The 23,422-nt window shown below is 39.9% G+C and overlaps 1 protein-coding gene across 7 annotated transcripts in view; it reads right to left on the bottom strand.

Annotated features, from left to right (window-relative positions):
- KLHL29 (kelch like family member 29) overlaps positions 1 to 23,422 on the bottom strand; it is a 437,205-nt gene that overhangs the window by 76,591 nt on the left and 337,192 nt on the right. For 6 of the 7 annotated variants that reach the window (XM_064146375.1, XM_064146376.1, XM_064146374.1 and 3 more), the window contains one exon: positions 4,823 to 4,961. The exons of the other annotated variant lie outside the window; for it this stretch is intronic. In XM_064146375.1, coding sequence (XP_064002445.1) covers positions 4,823 to 4,961 — 139 coding nt within the window. The remainder of the gene's footprint in view (positions 1 to 4,822; positions 4,962 to 23,422) is intronic. 7 annotated transcript variants of the gene reach the window in all.

The raw sequence follows: 23,422 nt of genomic DNA on the forward strand, positions 1-23,422 counted from the left end.
GCATTTTGGATTGAGTTAAGAAAAAGAAAGCAGCAAATTAAAATGTTATGGTGATGCTTTCTTTGTTACAGAAATATCAGATAGCCCATTCATCCAGCAGTTGTATTTGTCTATCCCATACATCTGGAAAAAAAAAACCCAAATGTCTCTTCATGGGATCTTCCACTCCTTCCTTCCATCCAGAACACACACACATCTTTCACCATTTATTCTAGGGCAGGTGCAAAGATACAGAGACCATTTATTTCCTTTTTCAACCTAAGAATATCTGTGTTTTGCGAGAAAGGCATTTTGGAGATAAAGGGGTTTTGGTAGATTACAATCTGATTGATTATTTCTGTGTACACATAAAAGCATACATATGTGACACTCAGACAATCATTAGCTTTTGGAAGGACTTGTTTATGTACTTCTGGCAAACCATGATTGAGGCTGGGTGACTGGCCTGTCTTCTGGGCAATGAAAAGTGAGCATTTCCAGAAGGCAAGTTAAGTTATTTCTCATTAGGTGGGATAAGTCACCCTATGGACATTCCCATCTTCCATCCTGACTGCAGAGGAAGCCTAGACAACCAGCTTAGGCTGGACTTCTGAAGGAAGCAATGTAATACCCATCATAAGTCCATAATCAAAGAAATCTACGTCGTCTAATTAAGAGCAAAGATGGCTAACCTTGTTCTTTGCCTTGTATCTTAGTCACCTGTTTTATGGTGAGAAGACCTGCCTGCTGGACAGGTCTGTCTCCTTATCTGCAGACTCTAGTAGCAGTCTAGAAGATGAGGTTAGACTAAACCTGCCTTGGATGTCAACCTTGAGCCCAAATGCTGGTTTGGGCTCACTAATAGTGAGAGATGAGGACCTCTCATTGCTCCATAGCGATCTCCTACCTGTCTGCACATAGGGACCTGAATTAGAAGAAAAGGTTCCTTCTGCAAGCCTTCAAGGTGCACCTCATCATTGCCTGGAAGACTGATTTCTTAAGTACTTAAAATACAGGTGCAAATTAGAGGCCAAATTCAGGCAGACTGGAAGCAGCTGCGGTTGATGGTGCATTCAAAATACATAAGATGGCATTTAGGAGGTAGAATCCTGTTTCAGCTGCTATTTATCATCCATTTTCTCCTGAAGTCCTGTAAGTACAGTAATCTTGTAAGGATGTGTGAAGAAGCTGACTAATCACATGATTTCCCTGAGTGCAGGTACAGTGTTATCACTGCCCTTCTATGTTCTAGGCTTGAAGGAGCAAGCAGTAAGGCCAAGAACTCAACCCCATACCTGTTATAAAGTAGGCTCAAATATTCACCCAAAAAAGAATACACTTCAAAGAGGATTTTATGAAGAATACTGAATCTAGTTCTCCCCCAAATATATTTAATAACACATAAAAATGCTGCTGAGTTTTTCAGGGATAGATTCACAGCCTAGGAGGTTATTGCTACATGTCCTAATGTGACATCAGCCTTGGGCATGCAACCATCTTCACACCCTCTCATTCCTTTCCTGCACCTTGCTTTTCTCCCTTCATGGGCACAGTGAAGTGGAACAGATGTCAGGGACATTTCACACCTGCTGTTCCTAATACACATAATCCTTTTCAGATGATTTTGCACTGAAAAGGACTAAGATTACTTTTTATGGTCAGTTGCTGTTGGGAGGGAGAGGAGTGTCACTCCAAGCTTAGGCTCACAGCAGCACAGCTCCTGACGGGGGCTGGTTAACCTGTTTCCAAGAGCACAGTGCTAGTTTGATGCAGAGTTTGGACTCAGGACTGGATTAACCCAACCTCAAAAAGGGTCATGCTCAGAGATGCAGAAGAAAAATCACATGGAATGAGAACTTTTCTGGATGAGGACCAAAATGCTCAGCACTTTGCAGGATTAATCCTTCTCTGAAAAACTATAAAGGGGTTTCAAAGTATGCTCTCATTACCAAATACACTTCATAAATAAATAATTTTAGAATTACTTTGGTCAATCAAGTCTGGCTATCAGCTCTTCACTCCAGTGCAATAAAAATAATGTGTTAGCTTTTTCTTCCCCCTGCTCTGACTAACTCTCATTAAATAGCCTTCCTCGAGACAGGCAATAACTAATTCTGTTATCCTTTTTGTCTATACTTTGGGATATTTTTGAAGAAGGGATAATTGATCTTACTTGGTTTTGAACATTTCTTCTTTATTGTTTTGAGACATAACTTGCTATTCTACCACCTGATATCAACCCCAATTTGCAATAATGGAATCAATGGCAGAACTTGAGGCTAATAATAGCTACCCTGTGGCAAAGAACAGTTAAAGTTAATATTTTGAAAGATATTATTTTTTTTGCATCTTTATATGAATGCATATAGCACCTTCATGGATAGATCATCTTCCCACTGACATTTCTGGTAACCCTTTGGTGCCTTTGTTTGGGGTGGCACTGACTGGAATGTTCTTTATATTTAATGCAAAGAGGTATCTTTTTGTTTTTCTATGAGAAAAGCTACCATTTCTTGATTTTATTTCTGTAATACCCCAGAGAATGCAATATAAACCAAATAAAGATTTAAGTACTATCTGAAGAGAGTGTCTAACACATCAGGAGAGGATTCTAGCTATATTTATAAACACACTGACTCTGTGAACTATAATGACTCTGTATTATCAAGGGCATGACCCTGCAAGAGAACCAGCATGTCTTGCAATTTGAGTCCTTGACTGTGGTGGACTTGATTGGGGTGCCTAAAAGGACCAGGCTTTACACTGCAAGTATCCTCTAAAAACCAAGTCTTTAGAAATTCCACCCCACGGCCCTGAGCGCATTGTCTCGTAAAGACACATTTGCTCAGTCTACAGATGAATATTTATTTTTCTCAGCTGACAATTTTGCAAGCTCAACTAGATATCAAGCTGGATTTTTCCTTATCCAAGCATCAGCATCAGCAATAAAGGTATTTGTGCCTTGGATACACCTGTGCATCTGCATTAGCCTTCATCAAGGTTACATGTGTGTGACTGAGGTTATATATGGAAGACAACTGGGATGGAGTGAACTGACTGCAGATAGAAATCAGCCTCCGGAATATTTATTGCTGCTGATGATGTGAAAGAAGGCAAAAAGTGGTGAGGTTGGAAAATGGGCTAAACCTTGCATTATTTTTCTCTTGTACTACCTGTGAGCCTTGTGTGAGCAGCTGCAAGACAGTAAATGCTGAAAAGTAGGGTTTTGTTTCCACAGTCCATTTTCAGAGCATCTGAAAAGGATTGGTTTTTTTTTTTGTTTGCTGTTAGATGAATTCTGATCAGAGTAGTGTTCAGTTTAAAGTTAACTAAATAATAAAGCAAAGAGATTCCTCAGTGTGCTTCTAGAAATAGATGCTGCCTGCACACAAGCAGATGTTTTCACAGCAAAATCTGAATGACACTCTTTGGCTAGTCAGTTACTGGATTTGCCTAAGTTGATTCTAATATTTTTCTAACCCTGTAGATTCTATTCCCTACCACTCTAAAAAGCATATATCGTAGCCTTAACAATTAAATGATAATGAGCAGAAAGAAGAGAAAGTAGAGGAGAGATCTGGCATGGCTACAGTTAGCAATCATTAGATTTACAGAGGGGAAAAGACATGCTTCCTAGGCCAACATATTTTCTATGAATAATTGATAAGGCAGTCAGCACAGTTATATCATAGAAATGTAATATATATCCATAATTATAGAACCAGCTTTGTGCAAAAGGACATAATACACTGAAAGGAGATACCAGACAATATGCCATCCTGAAATAAAATACAGTCACTAGTGCGTTAGTTGGCAAAATTCAAATACAAGATTTGAAGCAAGCAAAATGTTCTTTAATCCCATTTTTTATGCACAGTCCAGGCTCAGTCTGCACAGGAAAATACTGCAAGGCAAAATCAGCTGCCGCATTAATTTGCTGATGATTGAGAGAAAAATGCAAGTTATCCTCACGGTTTTTTTTCCTCCCTACTTGCTGCTCTAACTTACTAATAATAGGAGAGTAGCGATTTATTCCTATGCGGGTATATGAAGCATACAAATTGAAAAATCAATGTAATGGAAAAAAAAGATTATCATGCACTGTTTAGAATCAATCAGCTAGAAACAGAGGGGGGAAATGCGAAGGTGGAGACACGATGTTTAGAAAATGTACGTACTGTGCCTACCCTAAGCTAGGCTGTTTAGAGGAAAAAAACTACCCTTAGCCTAACATGCAGACTGAGCTACATTTCGACCAGAGAATCCTCTCCCAATCTTTTCTAAAGACATTCCTCAGTTGATTTTTCCTTCTTTTAAAAATCCCCAAATAATAAGAACAGTAATTCCTTTGCCCATAAAAGCCACACAAAACATGTAATAAAGATTTTGGGGTGATGGGATTATGATACTCCAAATACTTTACTAGCAAGATGACTCAGCGTTGTTCACCAGAACGCTGATGGCTTATTGTAGCCTGAAGGACAGACTTTAGTTCTATGTTAGAGTCCCTTGAAAACATCAATGGCAATAGGTTTTAGTTGTGGTCTGAATCACCGTTAGCAGCTGAGTTTAAATCTTAAGAACTCTCAGTGGTGAAACACTTTCTTCAGCCAAAACTGGCCTCTACTCATCAGAAATAATTACACTGTACGAGTCAGATGTGTAACAAATGGATCTGAGTCTCAGTTTGGAAATACATTCAGAGGAGGTGGAAAGAATGGCTACTGGCTCTGTGACAGGAGATTCAATCTTCATAAACCTGCAAGAGAGGGGAGGAAAAAAAAGCGACACAAATGCGCCCTACAAAAGAACAGAGCAGATCACAGCTGGAAGGAAGGCAAACCTTTTAATCAGGTCCTTGAAATACAAGCTGCAGGAAGCTAGAACATTTTGGTGGACTTCAAACTCTTTGCCTTCAACAATAATTTTCAGGTCTGTAAACTCTTTCGCTCTGCGTTGCTGGTTCAACTCCTTCAACATTTCTGCAGAACAGAGAAGACAGACAGTGCCAGGGTTCCCATTAAGAGTTTTTTTTATTTCTTACTTTTTAATTTTCTTTCTTTCTTTTTTTTTTTTTTGTAAAGAAGTAGAGAAACAGGAAACAACTGATATTTTTGTCGGTAAGATTGGCTCAACACAGACAGTCAGAAGTTACAAACATAACATATTAAAAAAAAAAAACAACAAAAAGAAAAAGAAAAAAGCAGGAACCAGTAGGGTCTAAACAACTGAAATACATACACAGGAAAAAAAAATAATAAAAAAGCAAAAACAATGCTAAATTTGGCAGGGTTCAAAATGAACTGAAAATATTTCTGCGTCAGTAAATCAGATACACAAAGAATGCATTATCACAGAAAAGCTGAAATAATTTGTTATCATAAAAAATCAAGAGCTAATGAATTTCTATCCAAATGCAAATAAGCTTTGAACGTACTAGAATAACATTAGTAAAAATGTGGTATTATGATGCAATATGAACTGGATGTGGATCAAAACAATAAAACCACAAGACCTGTGAAAATAACTTATCCTCACCATAGTAGAAACGTGTTAAGCCTCTCGGTTAACAGAATAAAACAGTACTTCTAAATAATTTATAAATTACAGTGCATTCAAAATTAGCCACATTACCAATGCATCTTGCAATATACCTTAGCTATATAGAATACAATTGTATATGTTTCAGAATTAGCTTAAAAACATCCTTACGATAAAAAATAATCTCACGCAGAGAATAAATTACTGCCTTTTATAGCTGTTCCCATTTTCTGCACTCCAAGGGTTTTTACCATCACAGCATTTTTATTTTTTAGCCTTCAATGGCTTCATTTACAGCAATAATCAACTTTCACACATCATGAAAGAATCGTAATGATTAAAATAACCTATGTAAGTGTTTCCATCCTGCAATAAAGCACCTACCTTGCATGATGCCTCCTTTTAGAAAGCTTATTGGTACTAACAGGATGAAATCATAACATGCTACGTCTTCATGTGTGGATCTGAACTGCTAAGCAGTCTACAAGCTGGCTGGACTTTTAAGGGTAAGATTTCCCTCCAACTTTGCAGACCAAAGTGGCTATCAAGATGAATAATATGCTTTTCACCTGGGCAATAGTCTGGCAGTTCAGAAGCCAGTGATCAAGATGATAAAAGAGCTGATTTTAAATACTAAAGGATTTTGGGGTTATTTTATGTTTGCAATAGGTCAAGGTTCTCATTTTCTCAGTGTAATACCCTGAACAATTTCCTCTTCAGACAGATCTGTAAATCAACAACAGTTCTTTACATAGAGTCCTTATAAGAAGTAAAAAGTACCTGAAGAGTGTAACTATATCTGCATTTAATGCTACTATTGGGCTTTGACATTGGGCTGCCAAAGCATTGCAAAGGGTCTTATGTTCTCCTGCTTTCACAGTGAACTCAGCAGGAATCTCTGCAGCAAAGCACCAGTGGCTAAACAACAGGAAAACGTGCAAAGACGCAACTGTCATATGAAAAGAAACTGAAGTTCTCACAAGCCCCTACATCTATGGTGCACATTTTTCAGGCCTAAGTAAATAAATGTCACCTTGCACATTTATGTCTATTTAATGGAAACACAGTAGTGTCTGAAACACTAATTATTCTGTGCTGAAATGGGTCAGTGCTCTCCTGAGAGCAAGTAGATCATTAGAGAGGGCACGGAAATAACAGCAGGCTTGTGTCAGATCTATAATAAGGGAAAATAAACCATTTTGTCCTGTGGGTGCTATAGCAGGACTATTTTTAACAAATTCATCATAGATGAAGCACAATGATGCAGTTTGAGCAAACCTTAGAGCAGAAACTGAATGTTCACTCTTCTGCAGGAAAGTTTCAGGCTTTTGCTGGAGGTGTGGTGCCAAAAGTCTGAGCTGGCCATGAATGCTTCAGGTCTCAGTTGAAGACCAAGGATGCTTTGGACACAAGGGGTGTTTTACATGATTTAGGGTCAAAGTAACTAAGGTCTCTGGATTTGAAGGAAAAGCACCAGATACTTTCTTAGCTGGATGTTTTTAGAGCTGATTTTCCTGCCCCTTTTCACATATAAATGACTTTCCCCCTCTGTATTCATCCGTTTTCCTACTTTCAATTATAGGAACTACTTTTTCCTCCTAACCAATTATCTATCATTTTATGCCTTAAAGACAGCTGCCTTCCCCTCTAAACTTTCTGATGGTCTCTTACCCACTACTTGATTCTAGGTTTCAAATTTGCCCAACTGTCCTCCATCCCCATTTCCACTTTTCCTAAGTTCCTCTTCAAGATATTTTTCTCTAGTACCTGTGCTAGTCCTTTACAGGACTTTACAGTCTTCCTCGGAGAAGCCTTTCAAGACAAGGGCTCCAACCAAGTTTAAGTGTACACTTACACGAGGCATCAATCTCCATCTCATCTCATCCCAGTTATTCATGAACAATTATTACTCTCAGAGATCAAAGAGTGCAACTGTACAAAGTAACAAGGCATAGATGGATCCTGTGCTCCAGGAGAGGAAATAGAGTTTAGCTGCCTCCTGAATTGGCTGGGTGATCTCAGAGTAAGCAAGACAGTAAAGACAATCCTCAAACCCTCGATTGTGGCCAAGACTGCTGAATAACAAAGACACAAAGATCAGCCACTCCACCTACAGATGTTGTAGTCTCTGTGCTGTTTCCAGTTTGTGGATCTTAAGTCCCCAAACAGCTCCCTTAGGCAATGAGCTATTTACTTGGACTTTACTGACTGCCCTTTAATTACATTCAGTTCTGCAGTTCCTGGGCACAGCTTCTATCTATGCTCTTTACACACTTCAGTGTGCTTTGTACTGCGTTCATTCAAAGGATGCAAACTGGAAAACAGGTCTGGAGCAGTGGTGCAATTTGGCTGATAAAAAAAGCAGAAGTCAGAGTAAACTCTAATCAGAAACTGTAGCTTCTCTTTTCCCTCTAAACATTCAGAGGCCATAACTCCTTCCTTGTCCCCCTAACTTGTTATAGTGCTTTCCACTTAGATGACTATTAGCATTCCTGTATTTTTTCTGTAGCTCAGTTTGTGAACTAGAAAGAGGCAGGTGGAGAGGAGAAGGAAGGCAGAAGACTGCATTGATTCATCGATCTTCCTTGCTGAGACTCCTTTGTATTACTAAATAACTAGCAGACATTAGTATTGGACACAAGGTTATATCGGAAGGGGCTCTTATTCTCAGAGTATTTGTAACGCTCACACTGTGCTTAGCCAGGCATTAATGATTTATGAGGACTCAGGATGAGTCGCAAAACAAATTTTTTCACCAGGTAATAATCCCTGCCAATGAGTTGTAAAAGGAGAGACAACACAGTGCAGTCTTGGCAGTGAAAAATTATCTCAGCTGTCTCTCTTCTGGGCTCCTCCTCATTTATAGAGTTTCCTCCAACAAGCGGAATTTCCTGAAACCTTCAGAAAGGGATGTGTTGGGAATTTCCTAGTAGTTTATTCCTCTATTTGCTCCCACAAAGGATTTTTTCCCCTGTTTTTGGTTTGGTTTTGGTTTTCCCCATTTTCTTTCTTTAAGAGAAATTAAGTGCAAAGACAGTTAAGATGCAAGGTTTCAGCAGGGTAGGCGCTGACATTCTCTCTCCTCAAGAAATCACAGCAAATGCTCTCGCTTCCATAGTGCAAGGGATTTTCCTTCCTGCCCTAGCTGTACATGCATGTTGGGACTGCAGAAACCAAGCTAGCCCTTTCTGCCTTCTTCATCATTATTAATGCTAAATCATTATCAGTCAAAGGCTAGTTTAATGTTTTCTTCATAGATAAGTACATTATAGATGTTCTTCCATAATTATGAAACACGTAGCTGTAGAACCTACAGGGGCCTTGACCTGAAGCCTGTAATGGAACATCTCTGCAGACTCCGTGAAAGGGAGCACTTTCAATCTTGCCATTATGAGCCTTCATACCATTGCTTGGGGGCACTTGAACATAATTATATTGAGAATCCCAGAGACAATATGGGCCAGAAGGTGTAAGTGACTTTCCTCAGGTCAGGAACAGAATTAGGAAGAACTCAGCAGCTCTGATTCCTGGTCCCCAGCTCCACCCATCACACCACATTTTCTTCTTCTTAATTAATGGACAAATTAAAAATTAAACTGAAGAGCCCACAAGTCTTGCATCAAATGTGGGACTGAGATCGACTGTGCAATAGTGTAGATGAAGTAAGGGGACACAGTCACATAGTAAAGCCACATAATGAATCTTTTAAAAATTACTTACAGACAGAAATAAAAATGACCATGAAACTTATCCTCCAAGCTTATTTATTCTCTATTTCAAGCAGAATGGAGATTTGATACCAGTCAAGGATCCTCTCTAATGCACAGTCTTGTGGCACAGTGGAAGCTCTCAGGTTTCTTTCCATTTTTAATGAAGAACACTTTACTTAAATTCTAGTAGATAAGACTTTTAAAGGGGGGCAGCAGGAGCTAAAGTATAATGAGCTGTGAAACATGGAAGAACACTTCTTATGAACAGTACTTTAAAAGTTTTGCTTGGAAAAAAACAACGTATCATAAATCTGCAAAGGGTAATTGATGAGACATCATCAATTAGTCTTGTGAAGAACAGGCAAGAAATCAGTGCTTGCCCAGACAGCCCCATGCTTTCATGACTGGGACAGAAAATGTGGGAAAGCCAAGAAAAGGTACCAGAAGGAAAAAAACAATTACTTTCTTTCCTTAATAAGTAAGGAGATTAATTCCCAGGGTTATGTTCTGGTTATGTAAAACAAGCATTTTAACCATTAACCCACACACTTGTCCCTTTTGATGGACAGCAGTAGAGCCTGTGTAGCTACAAGAAACCAAACTGCAAAGCAGAAGACTCAGCAGTTGAATAGTGATGAGTGATGGCAACCCTGTCCTACTCAACCACACAAAAACTCACCACAAATCACCACTTTTGACAAGCGTCTCCTTCTCCTCACTGCTGTGTGCATAGACACAGAGAACTCCAAATCCAGTGCCACAATGAACTGCTCCACCTACCCTTGTGCTGTTGATAGGTAGCTTGAAGCGGCTGTGTAGAGAGATAACAACTAAATGCCCAGTTGCCTCATTAGGCCAATCTGATGAAGTTATGCAGACACATTTGGCATTGCAGTGGCTGAGGCTCTTCTCCACTCCCCTGAGACTTCTTGATACTGCAGACCAACTATGACTCAACATCACTCCTTAGGATCTCCCATGATTATCAGACAGGGGATTAGTTATTTCCCAGCTGACAAATACACCCCCTGCTATTACAGTTTCCATGTGGTGTGAAGACAAGCACACACCTCTGGAGAACAGGTTCTTACTCAGGATGGAGGAATAGGTCCCTTATTCTCTTTTGATCTGAAACGAAGTGGTAATAGAGAAAAAAGGGAATGAGTGAAATCTTATGGGAATCAATAATAGATAAGGATGTCTGAGATACGATCTTGTGATCTTCAGTATACTTCCTGGACCCTAAAGTAAATGTCCAGTTATCTGGCTTCCCTCTGTAGCCAAACAGACATAGAAGTCATGTCTCATGTACAACTCAGCCCTTTGTGTGCTCTCAGCCAGGTAGGATGCACTACCACGGGTGCCTCTCTGCAGGGATTACCCAAGGAGATTAGATAATTAGCTGACACGAGACACTCATTTATTCTGCACAGAAGGTGAGAATTAATCTCTTGCAGACAAGTACTTTCGCTTTTTCTTTTGGATCTCAATTTCAGCTGAAATTCTTCATCAAGAGCAGAAGATGGAGGTGTGACAAAGCTGGGATTTGCCTGTACAAGGATGCTTTATTGGTGAGATGGAGGTCGCAGACAAATGGTGAAATACTTTGAAGTGCCAAGGCTGCTAATGTGCTTGGGATAGAGGTGCAAAACACTGATGCATGATACCAGCGTGCCCAGCCCTCCTCTCCCAATTTGTACTAATTATGTAGCTTCCACAGGATGCCATCCTGCTTCCAAGCCATCTCAAAATGTTTGGCTGTGGCCATGTGCTAAAAATTTTGCTTTCATCAGCTCTTAAGCCAGACAAAACAAGACGAGGAAAATTCAGTATTGACTGCAGAAGCACTACAGCCCCAAAGCACAGGCTGAGCAAGGCTGTGCCCTACAGAGTCTCTGCTACCCACCTACACTCTCCAGTGAAGATGGAGCATGTGCTGATGGAGAGGTATCACTGCTGGCACAGCTTCACCAACCTCTGAACAAAAGGCAACGACAGTCATCTTCAGCTGGGTTTTGTCAGTACAGCAGTGTGAAATGCAAGGTGTGAAGTTGCCATACTCTGAGCAGATACAGCTACGGCAGCAGGACTTTGTAGTGCAGACCAACCTGTCTAGATCTTAGTCTTGTTGACACTGTTACACGCCTGTGCTGCTGAAGAATCTAGTAACAGATGCTGGAGACTGGCAAAGTATTTTAAACTCCTGTGCTGAAGGACATATATGTGGCTGTATATGATAATTCCACTTAAAGGATTGTTGGCAATGAGATGCCCCATTGAGCTAAACAATTTTTTTGTTGTTCACACAGATAAAATTCTTCTCACCTTATTATGAGCAGATAGTCAGCTGTGGTGATTACTCACTTGAGGTAGACAAGTACAACTCTGTGTGTAAATGGCACCTTTCTAAATACATTGAAAGCTTCAGTGAAGTGACCGCATCATGATGCCAAACCAATTTTCAGGCCACTATTGTTGCTAGAACTGACACTGGGAAGTACCTTGACGATGTCTTCACACATTACAGAGGTGATATTTCTCTATATTATGCTGTAGAACTACTTCAAAATATTTTCTAACTGTATTCAGAGGTGGACTAAACCACTCATTTCTGGGAAGTCTACTTTAAATGCAGCTTTTGAAAGGTTTTGGTATCACAGTTATGCATAAAGATAATAAGAAAGGGAGTCTGGGGGCTAGAATGCCTTTGCTGCTTTGATTTATAAGTTAATGTCTTCTATGGTACCCATGCCTGCTAATTTATAATCATACAAGGTTACAAATGCACAGTGAGTGTATGTGACCAGTTTTGCAAATGAACTTCATTTACATTACATACATGGATGTAAAGAATAACAATAAAAAACCAAAACAAAACAGAGACATTCTGATCGCTTTCATTTTCCAGCACAGATTGTGATCCAACTAAAGACAAGCAGGAAGACCAAAGGATCCAGCATAAAAATAACCACTGAGATGCTGAGATAAAGATGTAGCCTCCTATACCAAGATCTGCTGGTTGTTTTTTTTCTTTTTCTTTTTTTTTTTCTCTCCAGGACTCAGCCCCTGATTAAACATAAAGTTGGCTGCAGCCTGTTCTATATTGGCCAAGGAAAACAAACCCCAGGGGATCCTAGCAAATTGCCAGCCTGCCCCTCTGTTCCATATATAACATGCCACTATTTCAGTTAGCACTGTAACTTGATTTCCAGGCAGACAATAATTTTCTCTGGAGACACAATGAGAGAGACAAAAAGAGAAGGGGGAAAAAAAAAAAACCATTACAAAAATTGAGCGCTGAAAACGCAGAGTAGCCCAGATTCAAAGAGAAATTCAGTTCTGATTGTTTTATTTACCAGCAGGCAGCTCTGAATATCAATACACACTTAAGGGAAAGCTAAAATATTTATTACTACGTGATCTGGGATGGAGTCAGTATTATCCTAATTGCTTGTAGCAGAAGACTAGCAGATAGCTTTTAGACCTTTTTGATCTCTTTATGTAGTGCAAGGCATTAGCTAAACGTTTCCTAGTTTTGAAGGCTTTGAACAAGAAGCACCCATCTGTGAAACCGATAGCGTAATCAACAGGCTCCCCGACATGTCAGCAACAGTCAAACGCTGGCCAGTTCTGGTGGGGCAAGGGAAAAGAGCTGCGAATTGTGTATTAACAGCAATCAGTTACACTCCTCTGCCCACGTACGCCTGGCAAACAAAGCACTTCTTCTCCAAAATAAGGAAATAAGAAAAGACAGGTGCCTGAAAATAAATTACTGCTGCATCTAGGACAAATTGCACGTGCTAGAGTGAAAGACAATAAAATAAATACAACTGTAAGGTGTAACACCTAACAGTCAAAGTCTTCAAAGAGCTTAGCATACGTTAATTAGCCCATCCTGACCACTGTAAGCAAAGGCAGCGCTCCTCACTTTCAGCAGGGGCAGGACTTAATCTTTTTCTTGCCTTTATGTAAGTGTAAGCAACACAATTCTTTGATTATAAATCCATTGTTACTGACTATCATAGAATATCATAGAATCAACCAGGTTGGAAGAGACCTCCAAGATCATCCAGTCCAACCTAGCACCCAGCCCTAGCCAGTCAACCAGACCATGGCACTAAGTGCCTCAGCCAGGCTTTTCTTGAACACCTCCAGGGATGGTGACTCCACCACCTCCCTGGGCAGCCCATTCCAATGCCAATCACTCTCTCTGGGAAGAACTTCCTCCTAACATCCAGCCTATACTTCACCTGGCACAGCTTGAGACTGTGTCCCCTTGTTCTATTGCTGGTTGCCTGGCAGAAGAGACCAACCCCCACCTGGCTACAACCTCCCTTCAGGTAGTTGTAGACAGCAATGAGGTCACCCCTGAGCCTCCTCTTCTCTAGGCTAAACACCCCCAGCTCCCTCAGCCTCTTCTCATAGGGTTTGTGTTCCAGGCCCTTCACCAGCCTTGCTGCCCTTCTCTGGACACGTTCCAGCACCTCAATATCTTGTAGACTAGTGGTGATACGCCTCTTTTCTAGCATTTGTATACACTGCAGTACATGATGCCTAATGAAAGCAAGTAAAACCAACTCCAGCCTTTGGCATTGAAATGTCATACTTTATGAATACATTATACATTTACAAGACTGGATGGGGCACTTAGTGCTATGGTCTAGTTGACTGGATAGGGGTGGGTGATAGGTTGCATGATCTTATAGAATCATAGAATCAACCAGGTTGGAAGAGACCTCCAAGATCATCCAGTCCAACCTAGCACCCAGACCTAGCCAGTCAACTAGACCATGGCACTAAGTGCCTCATCCAGGCTTTTCCTCAACACCTCCAGGGATGGTGACTCCACCACCTCCCTGGGCAGCCCATTCCAATGGCAATCACTCTCTCTGGGACGAACTTCCTCCTAACATCCAGCCTATACTTCCCTGGCACAACTTGAGACTGTGTCCCCTTGTTCTGTTGCTAGTTGCCTGGCAGAAGAGACCAACCCCCACCTGGCTACAACCTCCCTTCCGGTAGTTGTAGACAGCAATGAGGTCACCCCTGAGCCTCCTCTTCTCCAGGCTAAACACCCCCAGATCATTCATCCTCTCCTCATGGGGTTTGTGTTCCAGGCCCCTCACCAGCTTTGTCGCCCTTCTCTGGACACCTTCCAGTATCTCAACATCTCTCTTTAATTGAGGGGCCCAGAACTGGACACAGCACTCAAGGTGTCCTCCCTCGTCCTACTGGCCACATTATTTGTAACACGTCCTCCTCACTGATGCCTCACTCAACTTTCTGGCTAATAGGGTAAACACTGAGCTGTAAATGTTTTTTAAGCCATCTTTTTGGGAGGTTATTTTTGCTAATACTATGTATTTTTGTATAAATCCTAGAGAGGTCTCTTGTAGCATCCGTGTTACCTGAATAGTGAGTTTGTACAGTACAGCAAGAATATGAACTGTGAGTGGCTGATAATGTAAGAAACCATTTAACTGAAAATGTTTTTCCTATTCATAGAGGAACGAGTTATCAGGAATTTTTAACGTAGCTGCCTTTCTGAACTCAGAATAATAATAATAATAAAATAAAAATTCCACTTTTAAGAAGTCTGAGATTAAAGGACCAAGATTTATTTAATGAGTATTAAAATTTATGGGCTCTCTAAGAATTAAGCAAGCTTATAAAGACAATTTTGAGAGCTGAATGGCTTTCACATAATCGAGATGGTTGATAAGAATGGGCTAAAACGTTTAAAACAGAAAAGAAAACAAAGAGGCACCTCAGAAAACACAGCGATTAAGTCAAAATCTCAACTGTGAAGGCAATATACAAATTTCACAATCATTTCATAATCAAAAAATACTACTAAGACCAAGCCACAAAGGTGCTGAACCTATGACAAGATGACAACAGGCAATTTTGAATCTAGACAAGCATGAAAGAAGCGTGTTTTTCTCCTTCTGTGTAGTTATGGAAACAGAGAGATATAAACCCCCTCCTAACCGAACAAGGGCTTTTTTCCTCTCTCTGCTCCCATCTGCAACTTTACAGCTGTCACCACAAGTCATCCCGCTCGCTCCTGCAAGCCAGCAGGCAGCAGGCAGGCATCTAAGGCAAGGAGAGAACAAAAGAGGCTGCAATACAGATTCAGTTCAAATGACAGTCTCACCAGGGCTCCAGCTTCTCTGGGAAGACAAAGTTGTAAAGTTTTACGAAAGAATTGAAGTAAACTTATTTTCCAGGGGTCTTAGTGGGAAATCAAAGGATCTATTTTAATTTAAGATCCTAGCAGCTTCTCTCACTAATGACCAGAATATTGAGACCAACAGCCCCCCAGCAGCAGTCTGCAGGATGGCAGGGGTCCATAAAGCCACTTGCACTTTTCCAAAAAGCCATGTACAGTCTAAAACATTAACTGCTTTCCATTTTTAATCTGAGCATTAAAGACAGTAAAATGTCTTGGGGGTTGAGTAAAAATCTTGAGGCTTGACAGGTATGTCTGAAAGACATTGCTGAAACTGTGTAGATCTGGAGAAGGGATATGCTACAGCTTTAGGTAAACTGAAAATAACAGCATCTGATTTAGAGAGAAGATTCTTGATGGGAATTGATTTGTTTGTCATACAACGAAAATCAGAACTGCGCTGGCATAGGTGAACTCTTCATAGATGAACAGAAACTTTCTTTGGTACACTGGACTTAGGGAAAATTCACATTAGTGTTCCCATTAATTTGTTTCTTGAGCTTAAACAAGAATATAATCTGGAGTGCTAAATTTCAGATGAAAACAGACTTCCATCTCTAAGGTACTTTACTGTCCTGTGAAACACTAAATCAGGGTTTACTACTAATCTAGAGAATAGGGCTGCCTTTGAGGTCCTCTCACAGGGCAGGTGCCTTTTTGCAGCCTTAAATTCAGTGACAATATCTCCCCCCCCCCCCCGAAAGAAAAAGGAACATACAGAACTGGCACTGCAATAATCACCATTTGCTGTCAATGATTTTCTTAATATTACTTTTACATTCTTCAGGAACCTAAAGTTGGTGATTATTTACCTTTTTTTCGGTGATCTTTTGCTCTTTAACAGAGTAGAATCTGGTGTCTCTGACTACAGTGAGCTGTGTGTCTGAACTGGTTTCAGGACAGATCATTATTGCAATTTTATTGTTTCTCATGTCTCTAGACCACTGATTTTCACACATCATATACATATGCATGAAAATCACCGTGCTTTAAATGAACTATATGGTATTAGCGGTTTAGAAGTACAAATGAAGAACTCTGGGAACAAACTCATTAAAAATCCAGGGCAAAACTTCAAAGGCTTCGAGATTTCACACTCACACTCGCCCTCTCCCCGCTCTGGCAGCAGAAGGCTAACACATATTTAAAAAGAACAAATATCTACCTGTGCAAAAGCTGCCCTTTACATGTCACAGGAAAAGTCAATATTTCAGTGGTTGGTTTTGCCTTCTCAAGCATCTGTGACCCTTTCTGTGGACCAAAGAGTTCATATAGAAGGTTTTAAACGTGAAAAATGTTCTTAATTTGAATTTTTCATTTGTATGTACATTTTTAGCTTGCTTAACAAAATGTCATTAATAGTGACAATATGGCACAACTGTCATGTTTCACTGTGCTGACGTCTTTAGGTTAGTTTGGAAGCAGTTTTTCTAGGTCATTATTTTTAATTAATACAACGAATTAGTATATTTTTATTCAAAATGTCAAACTGCTTTAATCATAACACAACTGTGAGGCATCAACCTAGGAAATAGGATATTTCTCTGTTACTAAATAGCAACAACATAATTAAAAGCGTGGCATTCTAAAATGAAAATACAGCATTTGACCATTTTACACCATTAAGGTCTACTCGCTATCTAAATTTTGTTGAAGGAGGTAACAAATATCAAATGCATTTTGAAACATCATCTCTCCTAACAAATTCTGGAAATACGTGCCTTGTTCATGATGGTTAAATGACTTTTCTAATTAATGTGACTTGGAAAAAAATCTGATTGCAATGGTGTCTTACAGCAAAAAAAAAAAGAACTAGTTTCAAGGGCAATTTATTTCAGCAAAGACACTGCCAAGACTGTATCAGGCAGTAGCTATTTATCTATAATCAGAGCTTGCTGTAATTCAGTTATGGCTGTGGAGTAACTGGAAGAGTTAAACTGGTACACAGCCCTTTTAAGTGACACTACGTGTTTACCAGTTCTAATTAATACACCAGTTTAACTGAGAAGAGAATCTGGATCCCATTAGTGTACCATAAAATAGTTATACAGATATATGCTTACAAAGCCATCAAAGGAGGATTGTTTCTTGATTTTCTGACACTTTTCAGTATTAATTTTCTATTCACCTAACTGATATCTTGAATTTTGTTTAGTTTTTCTTTTTTTTCCTTCGATTTTAACATCTTTATTCTTCCATCTCTCTCCTGTACACTTGCAATTTTCTCCTGGCAGTATTTTTTTTTAAGGTAGCAATATATCATTGAAGAATGTGATTAAGATAATTCAGTGCATTCCTAAGGACATTAAATTGCTAGACTGAAGTGTAATTTGGGTAGACAGCAACCTTTTAAAAGAAATACATAATGGTGTAAGTGCAAAATAAAACTAAAGACAAAGCTGCAGCTCTGAGGTCCTCATCTGTGAGAACTCAAAAAAGGCTCTGAAGATTTAGATTAAATTTTACAGAATGCCCAAGTAACTTTTAAGTCTGGGACTTAACAGCTCTTGGGAATTTAACCTATCTCTAATTTGTCATAAAGAAAAACAACTACTTCCTCTGAAATAATAGGGTCAAACTCGTTTTGATGAATCTAAGTAATGTCAAAGGTTAAAAAGATGAAGCTAAAAGGAAAGCACCTGGTTGGTAAAAAAGCCATTCATCAGAGCTTTAAATCTCTGCTTGTTCAGCAGGGAACGGTCTGCAATGACAGCTTCACATAAAAGTCCCCTTTTTGTAAGGGACAATACAATTCTCATCTTAATTGCACTCATTTTACATGATTTTAACAACAATCTTTAATACTGGTTTAAATAAAAGCAGTCACAGTTCAGAATTGGAAGTGTAAACTCTAGCTGGTTTTATGTCTTTTTTCCCTCTGTGGTTGATAGACACAAAAAGTAGTCCAAACTGGTTCTTTCATTGTCTTACATATTCAATCTATAAATAAGAAAAAAAAAAAGCATAATTCTTTAAAAACAACTGTGGAGTATCAAATAGAGCTTCTAGAAAGTAAAAAGGCATCCAATAAATGCCTTAGTTTGACTGTACTTGAAGAGCAATCTTTTTCAAGTGCTTTTTGAAAGCAAAAATAGAGTATGGTTGATGTACACTCTTTTGGTGGTGCACTGAAACAATGTACTCCCTTTGCCAAAAATTAGAAGGCCTCAGAGATTTCTAGTATGTTTAACTTAAAAGAGAGTACTATTTTTTAATTTGAATATGTAATGAGCCAGATGGTGTACATGGGTACAGAACCTACTGACAAACAAGGCTGCTGATTACATTTTGGGGCCATTTTTTTTTCCTTGGAAGAAGATTCCGAGGAATGAAGCTAGGAGTAAAGCTCGACACCCTGGAGCTGGATAATTAGAAATAAAGTATGACTGTAGAGCAAGAAAAAGAAAATAATATGAAGTGAAAGGACCTGGAGTTTCAAGGAACTGTGCCAAACCAAGGAAAATTAAAGGAATGTGCTTAGTGGTGGACTTGGTAGAGTTAATGGTTGGACTCTTGAAGGTCTTTCCCAACATAAATAGTTCTGTAAGTGTTAATTCTTTAAGTGCCAAAGGTAGAGAGGTTAAGATCATAGTGAAAATCTGATACTATTAACTGTGCAAAGCAGGGTTGCTTCAGGACTGTGTAAGCAGCAGGTATCAGCCTACAGACGATCAAAGCCATTGTTTTATGTTGTGAAAAACCCACACTACCTCACAGACAAAAACTAGAAGTGATCCGCTATCCTTATCGGGTTTTACACTGGAGCTAATCCTCATAGACCAGGCTAACTCCAAGGTAATGCAAGGAGAAAAGATTTTTAGAAGTTACACAACTTTCTAAGTGACAGGTATGAGGAGAGAAACCCTTTGCTGCATTGGACCTTCCTCAAAGAGACTTTTTTTCTCCCATGAAAATAGAACGATAACTATGCAGCTGTGGCAGATGTTAGTATATGAATATTCATATATCCAGAGGATATTTCAGTCTACCTCACCAGGCATGTCAATATTTGAATAATTTAATCAAAGCATCGAGTTCATGAACAAACTGCCCCCTCACCTTCTTAGAGATGGATGTGGTTCCTATTTTGAATGATACGATGCTCCTGAAGTACTGAGCTCCAAAGCTCATTGATTATCTCATCTGGTACCTCCAGACTACAAAGGGGAGTTAAAAAAGCAGCGTTCTGTGTTAAAAGGACCCAGGGCAGGACAGAAAACCAGCACAACACAGCACTGTGATGCATGGGCATCACTAGCCCAGGACCAAATGCAGGCTGCTCTGATGGTGCTGTGCTTACACTTACAGCTCACCCTTCTAGGAAGGAATTCCAGCTGTCCCAATGGTTCACAGGTCTAACTACCCTGCACTTGGGCCCGTGACAACAAAGCTCTCAGGGCACTGTTTGCCCCATCAGCTTAAGTCTCCTTTAACTCAAACTACTTTAAATCACCCTTCTGGCATCTGAAGCAAAACACCACACACATCCCATTGACCATGATGGGTTGGTAGAAACTTCATTAATAAACCTTCAATGTATTTTTGTTTTTCATGGAGCTCTAGGTAATGTAGAGGTTGCATGAACACTGGTTTTACAACAAAACTTTTTTAACCAGAACTGAACTAAATTTCTTTTTTTAGAAACATGCTTTGTTGAGACGCACACAAAAGGTGCTGACATTACTGTGGGAGGAATCTAAATGGCATTAAAGCAAGACTGCACTTCAAATTGCTTTTCATGCCTTAAAAACCAGCAAAGGAGAATTATGTACTATATATACCTATTAATTTCTGCTAGACTGGAAAGTAACCTAACTCTTGTCCTTTTATCAGTTTCAAGCTGAAGTATTTCTTTTTAACAGCCATTTTCAAGTTTATAACTTCACATATATGATACACATGCACTGGCAATAAATATTGTTAACCCAGTCTTATTTCACAGTATTAAGGGTATCCTGTGAGGATCAACGTTTTTAATAAGAAGAATCAGAGCTATCCTTGAGTGACAGGAAAATAACTGAGCTATCTTTATTAAAATCTCTAGTTATTTATTTATTTTAAAATGAAAAGTGGGGCATTCTTGGAAAGTCTACAAAACATTTAAGGAAAACAACTGAGCAGGGTGTTTTTTTTTCTTTCTTTTCTCAAGGCTGGGAGATGCTAGAAAGATCTTTGATGTGTCAGCTTTGACAGTTGTTTCGGTCCACCTCTGTTAGCATTGCAGCAGACGGCTGAGGATGCGATTGCTTTCCTTGCACTTACCAGTCCCTCAGGTAGAGGACTGGAGAGCACTCTTCAAAATACTGCTTATTGAAGTCGAATTGTGATAAACACAGCTGCCTACTTTTACACAGGGTACATATTTTGGGCTGAAATAAATCAAATCTACATTTAACTGTGTAATAGGCATTCAGCCTTAACTTTGTTATCCAGGCTCCTTCCGCAGACAGACACAGGCACCTCCAGCGAGGGAGGCTTCTCGCTTCCTTGGACATCTGTTTCAGCACAGCTGGGTTTCCCCCAGGATTGTCCATCTCCCTCTATTAAGTACAAAGGATGGCTAGCTGATTAGCTTTGATTATCTGTCTGCATTTTTCAGATCCTTTGATCCAGCTCAGTTGACTCTCATCCACTGAAAGGCAGAGATTGCTGATGGCTGCCCACACTGCTCCCAGCGGACGGAGAGCACCCGGGACAGAAGTCACTGGCATGAAGGACACCATGTGTATGCTGGCAGCTGATCAGGACAAAAAGAGGTCTCCTGGTCTGGGAAAAATCAACATGTGACTTTTTCACTACTTGGGAAGTCACCAGGAGGAATTAAGAGGCTTCTGAAGCCATAAAAGGTCTGAAAACTTTGAAAGAAAAAAAACATGTGAACTGAATGCAAAGAGGGAAAGGAGAATTCAAATAGAAAAAGAATTGAGTTTAGGGTTTACTTTTGACAACAAAGCTGTTGGTCTGGGCATAACTGAGGTGGAAAACTGTTATAACCCAAAGGGTAGGTAACTGCTTTTGAATAGTAGCTACATAAAAGCAAACTTTAATTGGTATTGTTCTGTTCCTGGCCTATTCTAGTGCAACTTTCATTACAAAATTGCCATTCAAAGCCTAGGACTATTTCCCATCCAAAATCACCTCAAAGAAGGAGTAATAATTTGTATATCCATAGAGACTGAGGAACCACAGTAGCATATCAAAGAGAGGAGAAAGAGATAGCTATACATAGGAGGCAATTTATTTATTTAAAAGCATCAGGAAAGGTTGTCTTTAATCTGAACTACTTCTGCCAAAAAATAATAATTTGAATGAGCAGTGAATGAAGGGCAACTTAAGACTTTGATCTCTTTATGTGTTTATGCCACCCCACTGCTTGATGTCTTCACCATCCCCTACCACATGCTGTTGGCTGATATTCTTAGAAGCTGCTACTCATCCCCAGTTGCATTCTCCACTGCGGTTGGGCTGTGATCCTTGATGCACTGCTATCCCAGAGCCCCCGACCCTGCTGGCACAACAGCCCTTCCTGTGACATTTCAAGGACAGGCATGGGGCAATCTCTGCTGCCTCATTTGATGTTGAAGTTGACAAACGAAGTGTTCACTCTGGCTCTGGAAGTGCCCTCCGTGATTTTGATCGGAGAAACAGCATGGCTCCATTTGCCTTAGAAATCATGCAAGCATCATTTGAAATGTTAAGAGCCACAGCCAGGCTGGGACTTAGCACTCCAGCGTTACATTGCACCCTGAATCTCCCAGTTGACAATGACATGCTTCGCTGCTGCTCTGCTAGGACGTAATTTTCCTTCCACCCAGCAACAGGCACGAAGGCATCTGAAACCACACTGTAACCCTGACAGATGCTCCAAAGCCTTTCAAGGCCAGAAGAAAGAAAAGACAGAGAGGGAGTGAAAGAAAGACAGAAAGAATATGCAAGGATGGGGAAACTACACTGAATTAGAGTTAATTAAACCCAAGCTTTGACAGTGTTTAAATAACGGGATGCTACACCTAGCCCTGGAACGTCTGTACAAGCTGTCATTTAATTTAAAAGAGCACAATAGCTAAATGTCAGTCTTCGGGCAGATCTTCTGCATCTTTCTGATACTGTATTAAAAAGTTATTATAAAGCAAAATTTCCTATTTTTTTTTTCCAGTTTGATAATAGCCTTCTCAAACTTCACATCACCAACACTCGATATGGCACTTGTTTCTGTGAAACCAGGAGGAGAGTTATCTTGGATAGAGCTAGGAAACAAAAAAACCCAAAGTCTTGAAGTCTCCTAAGCTAAGTCTCAGTCTAGGAGTAGAAGCAAGGTCTTCAAACATGACGTAGAATCATAGAATCAACAAGGTTGGAAGAGACCTCCAAGATCATCCAGTCCAACCTATCACCCGGCCCTATCCAGTCAACTAGACCATGGCAGCAAGAGCCTCATCCAGTCTTTTCTTCAACACCTCTAGGGACTCCACCACCTCCCTGGGCAGCCCATTCCAATGGCAAATCACTCTCTCTGGGAAAAACTTCCTCCTAACATCCAGCCTAGACCTCCCCCGGCACAACTTGAGACTGCGTCCCCTTGTTCTGTTGCTGGTTGCCTGGCAGAAGAGACCAACCCCCACCTGGCTACAGCCTCCCTTCAAAAAAAGCAGAGTATTTTCCTAGGAAGACAAATCATCTAATATCAAAATACTCCTATAATAAGTTTATAAGAGAGATCAGAATCCTCCCCACCCATCAAATCTTAAGAGAGTATTTGTATTGCAGGCTTTTACAGAATAAGGAAAATAGTTGGCAGCACTGTGTTCAGCTTTTAATTTTTAGCATGCTTTAGGAAGGATCTCATTAATTCTCCTCTCCCCTGTTCAGTGATGGCAGTGGATTTCTTTTCAACTGCAAGTTTTCAAAACTGTTCTCTCAGCTAGAATTTATTTGAATTAGCATTTCTAATCGAAATCAA

The sequence above is a fragment of the Pogoniulus pusillus genome, chromosome 7, assembly GCF_015220805.1.
Source record: "Pogoniulus pusillus isolate bPogPus1 chromosome 7, bPogPus1.pri, whole genome shotgun sequence".
NCBI classification, from domain to species: Eukaryota; Metazoa; Chordata; class Aves; order Piciformes; family Lybiidae; genus Pogoniulus; species Pogoniulus pusillus.